This window comes from Nyctereutes procyonoides, unplaced genomic scaffold, assembly GCF_905146905.1.
Source record: "Nyctereutes procyonoides isolate TBG_1078 unplaced genomic scaffold, NYPRO_anot_genome, whole genome shotgun sequence".
NCBI lineage: Eukaryota > Metazoa > Chordata > Mammalia > Carnivora > Canidae > Nyctereutes > Nyctereutes procyonoides.
In genome coordinates, this window is record NW_026575146.1 from 19,783,511 (window position 1) to 19,796,042 (window position 12,532).

Here is a 12,532-nt window from a genome sequence, read left to right on the forward strand (position 1 = left end):
TTATTACATATAAGAATTCTATAATTCCTCCCATCTGTATCTTAATCCTTGGTATTTTTGGTATAGACTAAAAATCTTATCAGAGGAATGCCTGGATGGCTCAGGGCATGATCTCAGTGTCCTGGGATCGAGTTCCGTATCAGGCTCCCTACATGGAACCTGCTTCTCCCTCTGCCTGTGTCTCTGCCTCTCTCTGTGTGTCTCTCATGAATAAATAAATAAATAAATCTTTTAAAAAAAGCTATAATTATCTATAATATACCATCTTGTATTTTAAAAAGTACACATGTATCTGCTCACCTGGGTAAAAAACAAAACAAAACAAAACAAAACAAAAAAACAACTTTATTTTATTTAATATGGTTGTCTTACATTTTAGAAGTATGTCAACATCTGTTCAAGCAATAGGGCAGATTAGATAATATGATACTCCTGGAGAAAACAATTTTAAAATTATTTAAAGGCTGGATAAAGTACATTTTACAATCCTTTCTAATGCATTGCTGGGCTGAGAAGAATGGACGGAATCCACAGAAATCTAAAAACAAGTCAATAAAGAAATCTGTGAGGCAAGTGAAACCCAAGCTGGATTGTTCTTGAGAGCAACAAAGCTTGGACGTGCTGACCTCCCCTCAGGAAAGCATGGCAGCGAACAGAACCCCCACATGGGGCGGAGACCTGCAAAGGGCTAATGCCTCATTGTAGCTGCAAGGGTAAATATACTTAATGTTGCAAAGAGATTACTAGGGTCCCAGAGTATCTTGCATTTGTTGCTAGAGGGACAATAAAAATCTCCTCTGAGAAATCATAACTGTGTGTCACATGGGTGTGATGCTTAAACCCATACTACTTTGTAGTCTGAAAAAAAATCTCATGAGATAATTTAAAATAGTCCTGGATTAGAAGTGTCTTAGATGACTGGCAAAAAAACAATTTATATCCTGTCTCCAGGAGAAGGACTTAAACACAGTTCTTAAGAACAGCCATTTAAAAAGGTCCAAGGAAGAAAATGATTCACAGTTAAAACACAAAATAAATTAAAACACATGAGCAAATAAGCCACCCTCTTTGAGACATGTATGAAACAAAACCAAGATATGTAAATTCAGAAAGAATATAAAACAATGTTAAAGGGGTATAGTTAATATGTCCCAAGAAATAAAAGATCAACTTAAAAAATATCCAGGAAAGGGCAGCCCTGGTGGCGCAGCGGGTTACTGCTGCCTGCAGCCTGGGGTGTGATCCTGGAGACCTGGGATCGAGTCCCATGTCAGGCTTCTTGCACGGAGCCTGCTTCTCCCTCTGTCTGCGTCTCTGCCTCTCTCTCTCTCTCTCTCTCTCTCTCTCTCTCTCTCTGTGTGTGTGTGTGTCTCTCATGAATAAATAAATAAAATCTTTAAAAAAATATCCAGGAAATAAAAAAAAAAACTATACTGAAGAACTGAGAAAAATAACAAAAAAGAACCCAAAAGTAACTATGCTCAAGTCAATACACAGAGAATTTTATCAATCTGATTTCTGTATCCAGCAAAGATCTATTCTAAGAAAGTGATGACATAAAGACACACTCAGACAAAAAGTGAAAGTTTCCCATCAGTACACTCTCACTAAGGAAAATTCTACAGGAGAGAAGAAAAGTGATTCCAAACGGAAGAGCTGAGATGCATGAGGAAATGAAGAGCAAAAAAAGTGGTAATCTTGTAGATACAACTAAAGAAACACTTCAGGGGCGTCTGGGAGGCTTGTCAGTGAAGCGTCCGTCTCTTGACCAGTGCAGGTCTTGAACTCAAGGTAGTGAGCTTAAGGGCCGCATTGTGCTCCACACAGAGTGTGGAGCCTGCTGAAACAAGAAAGAAAAGAAAGAAAGGAAAGAATGAGAGAAAGAAAGAAAGAAAGAAAGAAAGAAAGAAAGAAGAAAAGGAAAAGGAAAGGAAGGAAGAAAGAAAGAGAGGGAAAGAGGGAGAGAAAGAGAGAAGAAAAAGAAAGAAGAAAGAAAGAAAGAAAGAAAGAGGGAGAGAGAGAAAGAAAAAAGAAAGAAAGAAAAGAAAGAAAGAAAGAAAGAAAGAAAGAAAGAAAGAAAGAAAAAGGGAGGGAGGAAGGAAGGAAGGAAGGAAGGAAGGAAGGAAGGAAGGAGTAAGGGAGAGAGAGGGAGGGAGGGAGGGAGGGAAGAAGGGAGAGAGGAAGGAAGAGAAAGAGAAAGAAAGAAAGAAAGAAAGAAAGAAAGAAAGAAAGAAAGAAAGAAAAGAAGGGACAAAGGAAGGAAGGAAGGAAGGAAGGAAGGAAGGAAGGAAGGAAGGGAGGAAGGGAGGGAGAGAGAGAGGGAGGGAGGAAAGAAGGAAGAGAGGGAGGAAAGAAGAGAGAGAAAGAGAGAGGGAAAGGAAGAAGAAAGAAAGAAAGAAAGAAAGGAAGGAAGGAAGGAAGGAAGGAAGGAAGGAAGGAAGGAAGGAAGGAAGGAAGGGGTCCCTGGGTGGCTCAGTGGCTTAGTGCCTGCCTTCAGCACAGGGCGTGATCCTGGGGTCCCGGGATCGAGTCCCACATCAGGCTAACCGCATGGAGCTGCTTCTCTCTCTGCCTGTGTCTCTGCCTCTCTCTGTGTCTCTCATGAATAAATAAATAAAATCTTAAAAAAAAAAAGAAGAAGAAAGAAAAAGGAAGAAAAAGAAGAAAGAAAGAAAGAAAGAAAGAAAGAAAGAAAGAAAGAAAGAAAGAAAGAAAGAAAAGAAAAGAAAAGAAAAAAGAAAGAAAGAAGAGAAAAACAGAGGGAGGAAGGCAGGAGAAAAAGAAAGAAAGAGAAAAAGAAGAAAGAAAGAAAGAAAGAAAGAAAGAAAGAAAGAAAGAAAGAAAGAAAGAAAGAAAGAAAGAAAGAAAGACTAAAAAAGAAACACTTCAGTGAATCTAGACTTTAGGCGATGTCTTCTTCCTACCCACGGAAGTCCCCAGGGCAGGGAAATATTAAAGGCACAGACACCTGTGTGGAATACATACAAGGAGAAACGTGGTGAACAAAATGCAGTAATCACCCCTGAAAGTATCCTCCCAGGAGGACAAGGTCTCTGCCTTCACGGAGATCCCATTCTCATCAGAAAGCCAGATAAACAATCACACACATCATAAATAAATACATAATTACAGACTCAGTTAAATTCTCTGAAGGAGAAGTATATGATAATAATGCACAACAGAGACAGGACTTAGGAAGGTCAGAAGAAGCTACAATTTTTGCTAGGCCGTCTGCTGTGTGTTCCTAGGGATATGCTGTTGAGCAGGACAGGACCATGGACACAATGACCTCAGAGATAGTCATGTACAGTGAAATCAATAGACTTTGGAGGCATATAGTGTCATCCCCTCAATTAAGTAAAAAAAAAAAAAAAGTCAAAGAATTAGAATTGGTATACATAGAATACAGTTTAGAGACTGTAGACACAAAGAGCTTTCTCTAAATCATATATTCTAGGAACCTACTTCACAAAGGTCAATGTATAAACAAAGCTTGCAAAAAAAAAAAAAAAAAACCCACGAAAACCCAACAAACCAGCCAAGTGCCTAAGAATATGGGATTTGTGAATCTCAACCCAGGCTCTAAAAGTCAAGCGCTTCCTGAGGCTGTCACACCCTGCAGACCCCTGGCCTCCTGTTGCCTGCCCTTCCTGACCTCTGCAAACCACTTTCCCCCATTCTCTGTCACACAGAGCAGAAGAGGGTCATCCCATGGGGCCGTCTCAGTTCCAGGGTTCACTCACTTCTTTTCATGTAAACAGCTAGAAATGCTGAGTCCGGGATCCAGGTTTCAGCAGAGAATTGGATGGGTCCGAGTTTGGGTCACAAATAGCTGTGATTGAAGGGAAAGGGTCACGTGGTACATACTCAGCTGCCAAGGTTAAGCCCTGAGAGTTGTCTGCAGATCCCAGGGGCGTCATAAGGAGACATGCACTCTCATGATCACCCTGAGCTAACATACACACCAGTACATTTTCAATAGAATTACAAATTATATAACAGTTTTCTAAAAGGCAAAATTTTAAAAATAAATTTTTGGAATGAATAGGAAAGAATGAGATCTACTTGTTATTTCAGTAGCTTACCCATTAGCTGGAATATCATTTAATGTTTTTAGAAGTAGTAGTGATATTTGAATAATTTAATTTAATTAACACTCTTATTCTCTACATGGAAGGCACTAGGAGAGATTCTGGGTGAATGTGAAGATTTGTAAGAAAAGGTTTTTACCCTAAAGAGCTTTTAATCCTGTAACATAAATTTTTACTATGCAAGGGGGAAAGAAGGGCTGCAAAAAAGAAGAGGATCAATTATGGGTTTGGTAAATCAGCCAAGAAATATTTTTGTGCAACTACTGTTTATCCTTTGGACTACTGTATTATTCAAGAGTACTATCAAACATCTCAGAACACTTGCATCTCTATTCCTATTAACATTTTATATATTATAAATAGCACACATTTTGATTACTCATACATACAAGTATTGCATTGCAAAAATACATTCCAAATCTCAAATAACAATGCCTAACTACAAGAAATACATAGTAAGAATTTTACAAATATATTTATAAATAATTTCTATATATTTAAATTACAAATATAATTGTTATTGGCTTGGAATATTGGTCTAAAATGTCACGTATGTGGTTTTAATTTCATAACAAAAATCAGATGCCAGTAGCCAAACATCTTAAAGTACTTTTTAAAGTGCCTTATACGCAACTGGATTTGATAGTGGGCCATGCTTTGAGTAAGTTAACCCAGAGACACAAGGTCCAGCCTGTCGCACAGAAGACTAGAAAAGCCCCATGCCATGGAACAGTCTGAGCTATGGCCACCACAGCTCTGGGAGCTACACTTAGTAACTCTGTCCCAGCACTGTGAGAGTTGCCTTAAAGAAATCTTAAAAAAAAAAAAAAAAATCACACACACATAAAAATGCTAGACTTTTGTTCTCATTTTACTGTTACAGACTGTTTTGCAAGGGCATAAATCATCCATGGTGCCCCAGCTCCCAGTGCTGAAATGTCTTCTGTACAAAACAGTCTAGAAATGCCATCCCTAGGATAGGATACCATAAACCAAAACTAAAACAAAATAAGTTATAAGACTTTATGCTCCAATGTTGCCACGCTGCTAAACTTTTCAGCTGGCAATAACTGTGTATAGAAACGGAACACAACATGAGTTTAAAGTACCTAATTCCCATGCATCTGTTGTTTGTAACACAGTGTATCTTTTTTAAAAAGCTTATGACATTTTCTTATCTAGAGCACCAAAATCTAAATTTAGATACTTACATTATTGCACTCTCCAAGGAAATACAGTGCAAATCCATCAGCTTTTGTGGCTGCCAAAGTAATAAAAAGGGAAGAAACTAATCTCAATGGAAGAACAGACCACATATAAACTCTTTAAGGTGAGACCTCAGGCAGGAGTCTTTGTGAAAGGACCACTATGCTTTACCATAACTAATTGTCATGCAGTCAACTGAGCAGATTAAGTTACCACTTTACTCAATCACACAAGTAGAGCATCTGCATTCATTATGCATCAGCTACAGCAAATTTAAAGATGTGACATCCTCAAATGCATACAGCAGCTCATGTGCTATGTAATAATATCTTTGGGAAACTTTAAGTATCACAATTATTGGAAATATTTTTTAAGAATTATATTTAATTTTTAAAAAATGAAAAATATCAGACATGAGATTTATAATAATGAGTAATCAATGTTAGCATCAACCAAAAAGGATGATGTATATCTCCACATGTCATCATTGAAGAAAACACAATTTAACTTTCCTAAAACTGCTTCCGGTTCATCTGAAGGCAATTATCAGAGCAGATAACAGATATCACTAGGGGAGGACTGCCGGAATGTAGACTCCTGTTTCACTCCTTTTTACTTGTGTGGCCTTGGATAAAATATTTGACCTGTCTTTGCCACAGCTTCCTCATCAGTAAAATGGTGATAACAGTATATAACTCTGTCACCTCCCCAAATAAATTTAAAATGCTTTTTGTTTCTTAAAAATTAATGATTTACTCCATAACGATGTGATTTAATTCAATAAAACTATACTTTCCAAAGAAAACTAGGTTTTATTTAGGAAGCATAGTACATTCATTCCATTTATATATCTGGCAGATACTTTTTTGGGATTAGACAACTTAGGAATTTTTAGGCTTGACTCATTCTAGTACTTTCATAATAAAATATTTTCATTTCAAATTTAGCCCCAGAATAGAAGTAAATAAATGACTTGCATTCGCCTTATAGTAAGTATATTACTTTTTCCATTTTCTGCAATGGAATAAAAGAATCTTCAGTTCAAATTTTCTACCAGAACGAATACGAAACACTTCTTACCTATTTTAATGATGCTACTCAATTCATAGAGGAGTAGCTGGTTGTCTCCTCCTGTATCCAACCGTTGTTCTATATAGCTGTTTAGTTCATACACAACTCCCTGCATATTCGTATCTTGGTACTTTTAATAAAAAAAAGAAAGAGAAATAAAGGACATAAGTGTAATAAAATTAAAAATTCCTTACTTTATAAAACATACTATTATTAAGGTATATAACTTTACATACTTTGCTTTATGCTTTTATACACTATGATTTTAAAGAGCATTATTTAATTATAATCTACTATAAAATAGATTAAACATTAAAATTGCTGACTTAGAATTATAGACTCCATGTATACTTTATATTAAAACATCAAATGTTACAAATTACCCTTTTATTTCTGAGGTTTTAAATATAATCAGTAAAAGTAGTACAAAAGTTTGCTAACTGAATGAAACATTCTGTTATATGCTAGAAAAGCAAACTGATATGCATTGCATTGGGTGAAGCAGAGTTTGTTCATTAGTCTCCATTCATCTGCACCAATAGGGCTACCACCCTAGTCAGAGCTCAACTATTCCCCTAGGACAGGGGGGAGCAGCTCTTGTGTTTGCTGTCATGGTAGTACCAGCTGCCCCACCGCAAGCCCAAAGCTCTGGGCTTCACTGTGGTAACAGGGACAACAGCAGGTAAATAGGGTTTGGGAAAAAGATGGGAGCTAAGTCATAGCTACTTACAGCACTTGTCTTCTCTAAAAATGCTGAAAAACTGCCTTCCACCAAGCTTCCCTTCCTAAGCCTATTCTCCAAGCAATAGCTATGGTAAAGTTTATAAACAAAATAAAATTCTGTCATTCCCTGGCTTAAAATACTCCTGGGGCTTCCCACCGTACTTCAAATAATAGACTCTTCACAGGGACGGCCTCCCACATTCTACAAAATGCAGTTACGGTCTGTCTACAACACCATCTCAAGCCATCTTTCTCTTTCTTAACCACTCAGGTATCTTTAACTCCTAAAGTTTTATTACTTGCCATTACTCTTTTTTTTAAAAAAAATTCCAGTATAGTGAACATAGAGTGTTATATTAGTGTCAGGTGTACAATATAGTGATTCATCACTTCTGATCATCACCGGTGCTCATTACAAGTACATTCCTTCATCTCCATCCCCTATTTCTCCCATCCTCCACCCACCTCCTCTCTCTAACCATCAGTTTATTCTCTAAAGTTAAGAGTCTGTTTCTTGATTTGTCTCTCTTCTTTCCCCTTGTTTCTCTATTTGTTTTGTTTCTTAAATTCCACATATGAGTGAAATCATATAGTATTTGTCTTTCTCTGACTGACTTATTTAGGCTTAGCATAATACTCTTTAGGTCCATCCATATTGTTGCAAACATTTGCCATTATTCTTGATCACTATTCTCAATGAATGTCTGAGGAATGAATGAATGTGAAAAAATACATGAAAGAATAGATGAATTGATCAATTCACAAATAGGTACTGGCAATCCTGACAATCTACACTACTATACATAAGTATTCTTATAGCTAAAAGAGATGCTAGAGAATTAACAGAATAAAGTTCCAGTCTTCAAGATTCTAGGTGAGGAAAATAAATAACTGAATGTTATAATGTGGCAGGCGGTGATAGGTGGTATGCAGGAAAAAGAGCAGGGAAGGCTGGCAGCCAAGACCTCTGGAGGGAGAGAGTTACCCTTTTTAATAGGATGGACAGGGTGCACACTCTGGTCCAGGCAGACTCCCGAGAAAGAAGTATGAAGGATGACTTGTCTCAAGGTGCAATACATACCAAAAAGAATAAGACACTACTTTTGAGAGATCCAAACACTACTACAGTGTCCCAGCCAGATGGCAGTAGGCATTAGGTGAGCAATGGAGTTGCAGCTCAAGCCTATCTCAACAGTGAGCCCCAGTGAGTTTTCAAACACCTGGGGGTAACTACAGTTTTAGAATGCACTTTAGGAATAGGCATCCTCAGAAACTGACAAAATTCCACCCTGAAGCATCCCCACTGAAAAGGGGTGAAGATGTGAGACCTGCAGAGAGCTGGAGGAAGAGCTTCCTAAGTGGAGAGAACAACAGGAATAAACGAATGAACATGACCCTAAAGCGTCAAAATAGAAACCCACCAAGCATCGTTATGCTTTAGTGCCAACTTCGAGAATGATTGACTTTGTTCTTGGGACTCTTACGACTGGCACTCTTTGTGTCCTCTCTCAGAACAGCTTCTCTAGGTTGTGTGTGCTCTGCTCCTACATCTGCTGAGCCTCATGTACCCAGTGCCGGATTCCCCCGGCCCCTTGAACCTGTGCATCCTGCTCGCTTTGTTGCACACGCAACCATGGTAAATCACCGGCCTCCTGACCAAGTTTTGTGACTCTTTTTTGCTAAAGGTTTAACTGCTTAGCAGTTAGTCGTAACTTCCTGGCAATTCTCTGGCTGCTGATATTCTTCAAGACCTACGCTGGGGCAGATACCATTGTGGTAGCAAAAGTCTGCATAAAAATCACGAATGCTCTGAAACTCTGATGCCTTCCAAGCACGACAGCATTGTATGTGGCCATACACACAAGCTCATGCTGTTCCTTTATCATGTGTAAACAAGATGCTATCTGACGACCGCCAGTTTTGAAGAACTCTGGAGAAACGATTCTACTCTGACATACCCTCTCTCTCTCCCTCACCACTAATTAGAACCATTTGTTTGTATTTTTCCCCAAAGTCCTGAGAAAGAGCTTATCTGAGACTGAAACTAACCTAAAGAAAAGCTAGGCTATGAGGGATGCCTGGGTGGCTCAGTGGTTGAGCATCTACCTTAGGCTCAGGTTGTGATCCTGGGGTCTCGTATCCAGTTCCACATCGGGCTCCTTGTAGGGAGCCTGCTTCTCCCTCTATGTCTCTGTTTGTCTCTCATGAATAAATACATAAAATCTTAAAAAAAAAAAAAAAAGCCAGGCTATGAGAAATAAAGAGACTCAGTCATAATGACAGGGTCTGAATCTCTAGATCCAGACACGCAAAAACCATAATGCTTAAAAAACCTATCCCTAGACACAGACTGTTCATGAACCAATAAATCTCTGAACACTTCCTTTTTCTTCTGGGGAGAGGCACTTCAGTTAGTCTCAGGTGGGCTCTGAAGCACCCCGCAGAGGAGTCCCTATAAAAATGATAACACGGGCTCCTTTCTCTGACAACATGATTCTGAGAGTACATCCATTCACAGGATCTGTGTGCAGTGCTGAGAAGGAAGAACAGCTGTTCACCGTGTCTTCTGGAAGGACTGGGTTGTCACACACAAGTGATAACAAGAAGGCAGTTTATTGTGGGGTGTCCTCTGAGTTTTTCTTTTCTCATCTGTAGAACAAGGAGGCTAAAGTGTGTTACCTTTAAAATACCTTTCAACACTCACTGTCTATGATAATCTATGACCTAGGATTTTAATTTTGTCATTAAGCTTCAAATTCTGACCTTCAACCTAGTGTAGGGGGGTTTAGTACACCCTGTTTCCTTTGATTGTCAATGACAACTGCATCATAAGAGCAAAATGTTTTATTACAGTTACTATTACATATTAATGCACTATTAATTCTCAAAAATTAAAGCCCTATCTACATAGTGAATCATTCAAACCATAATATTCTATAAAACTTAAAATAATATGTAAATGCAAAGTAGTAAGCATAACTATTGTTTGGCTGTTAGCCTGATACGCTTACTACTTTACATTTACATATTATTTTAAGTTTTATAGTCCTGGGGCCAGGACTACCATCACACATAAGGAAAGGCACAGGAAGCATGGGGAGATGAACCAAATCCCACCCTCCCAAGGTGATCTTTAGAAACAATGTGATGGGGCAGCCCGGGTGGCTCAGCGGTTTAGCGCTTCAACCCAGGGCCTGATCCTGGAAACCTGGAATCGAGTCCCACGTCAGGCTCCCTGCATGGAGCCTGCTTCTCCCTCTGCCTGTGTCTCTGCCTCTCTCTCTCTGTGTATGTGTGTGTTTCATGAATAAATAAATAAAATCTTTAAAAAATAATAAGGGATCAATTCAATTCAGTAAAATAAACCTTAAGCCTATAGCTTCACTGAAAGAAAATCCTAAGAGTGTATTTTTTTTTAATTTTTATTTACTTATGATAGTCACACAGAGAGAGAGAGAGAGAGAGAGAGGCAGAGACACAGGCAGAGGGAGAAGCAGGCTCCATGCACCGGGAGCCCGACGTAGGATTCGATCCCGGGTCTCCAGGATCGCGCCCTGGGCCAAAGGTAGGTGCTAAACTGCTACGCCACCCTGGGATCCCCCATAAGAGTGTATTAATGAAGTTGCTCAGAACTGGAATTTACACAGCATTCTAATTTGACAAAGTCCTTTCCCTAACTTTATTCTACATAAGAACCCAACCAAAGTATACACTGAATATCACCGATACTTTCATAACTCAAGAAGTCAGAATTCTCAGGAGAATGAGTTGGGCAATGCACAACTTCTCAAACCTTACAATCCAACTGGATGCTGCCACTCTAATTTTCCACGTTCTACATTGATTTTCATGTAGAGCTTGTTTTCCATTAGAGCAACTTCTGAAAACAGAAGGATTTGCAAAGACCTGACTTCACTGAAAGGATTGCAGTGACCTAATACTGAAACTGTGAATTCTGTTAGGCTCTATCTGATAGACATCATTGTGTGCTCCACAGAACTTTAACAGGTCCTGAACCACTACCGTGAGTTTGCTGTGATGCCTAAGAGCACTGGAACAGTTTGGGAAGCAGGGGAACAGCCACTCCATCCACCTGGAGGGAAACAGTGTTTTATGAGATACGATGGTAATGAACAGAGCAGTGTTAATCCTTGGTGAAGCTGGTTTAGCCAGGAGAACAAATGCTCCCAGACTTGCTAACGTGAAGTAGGTGTTTAAACACAGATCGGCAAACCACTTCCCCAGGAGAGGTTAGAGGCAATTCAAGAACGAAATGGAAGCTTGAACGGTGTGAGGTCTGTGAGCCCATGACTCTATGAGGGATCACTGGCCTGTCCTGAAGGCTGGAGTCAAATCAGTAGAAAACATGATGAGGCAGATGTTAAGTTGGATCAACACTGAAGAGTGTGTACAAACAGCTTCTAGTTTTTAGTATAAACTTCAAAATTTGAATAATGTCATTCTTTAAATTTTTCCTATTTCTTTTTAAATTTATCTTTTATAATGTTAATTTTGACATAATCTCAAGCTTATTAAAAAAATGTAAGAATACAAAAAACCTCCTGTATACCATCGATATTGCCATTTTGTCCTCTTTGGTTTCTCATTCTCAGTTAACTCTGCTTGCCTGCCTTCCTGTTATCTATTATTCTATCTACATAAACACATGCCATAGTCATAAGTATTTTTTCTGCATATGTGAGAATATGTTAGTGTGCTCCTTTACCCCACAACTGTACTATGTATTCCCTAAGAAATAAAATATCCTCTTACATAGTTATAACAGTTACCATGATCAGAAATTTTAACATTACCACAGCAATATTAGCTAATTAAGACTCCACATTCAAATGACATCCACTGTCCCAGTAATATCCTTACAGTTATCCATCCCATTAGGGCAGGGTCATTGTGATCCCAGATCACAAATGGCATTTACTTGTCATGCCTATTTGGTATACTTTAATGTGGACCAATTCTAGTCTTTCCCTTGTGTTTCTTGAACTTGATGTTTTGTACAATGTGAGCCAATTAGGATTTGTCTGATGTTTGCTCAAGATTATAATCAGGTTTTGCATCTTTGGCAGCAGTACAACAAAGTGTTGGGGCCAGAACTCTATCATCTCTCCTGTATTTGGTATTTGGCATTCTACTGGGAAGAAGACTTTCCATTCTCCTCATTCATTCATTTTACATGGGTCTGGACTCACAGATTCTTTTTTTTAATTTATTTTTTATTTTTTTAATTTATTTTTTATTGGTGTTCAATTTGCCAACATATAGCATAATACCCAGTGCTCATCCCATCAAGTGCCCCCCTCAGTGCTCGTCACCCAGTCACCCCCACCCCCCACCCTGGACTCACAGATTCTTATTCAATAGGTTATCACCCATTAATACTGTCATATATGCATTTTGATTCTTCAACTATCCCAGATTTG

General features: G+C 38.6%; 1 protein-coding gene across 1 annotated transcript in view; it reads right to left on the reverse strand.

The window, feature by feature from the left end:
* The window catches only part of PDE10A (phosphodiesterase 10A), a 301,470-nt gene that overhangs the window by 88,984 nt on the left and 199,954 nt on the right, over positions 1-12,532 (reverse strand). The window contains exons 4-5 of the mRNA XM_055311551.1: positions 6,378-6,498; positions 5,303-5,352 (exon numbers count right to left, since the gene is read on the reverse strand). Coding sequence (XP_055167526.1) covers positions 5,303-5,352; positions 6,378-6,498 — 171 coding nt within the window. The remainder of the gene's footprint in view (positions 1-5,302; positions 5,353-6,377; positions 6,499-12,532) is intronic.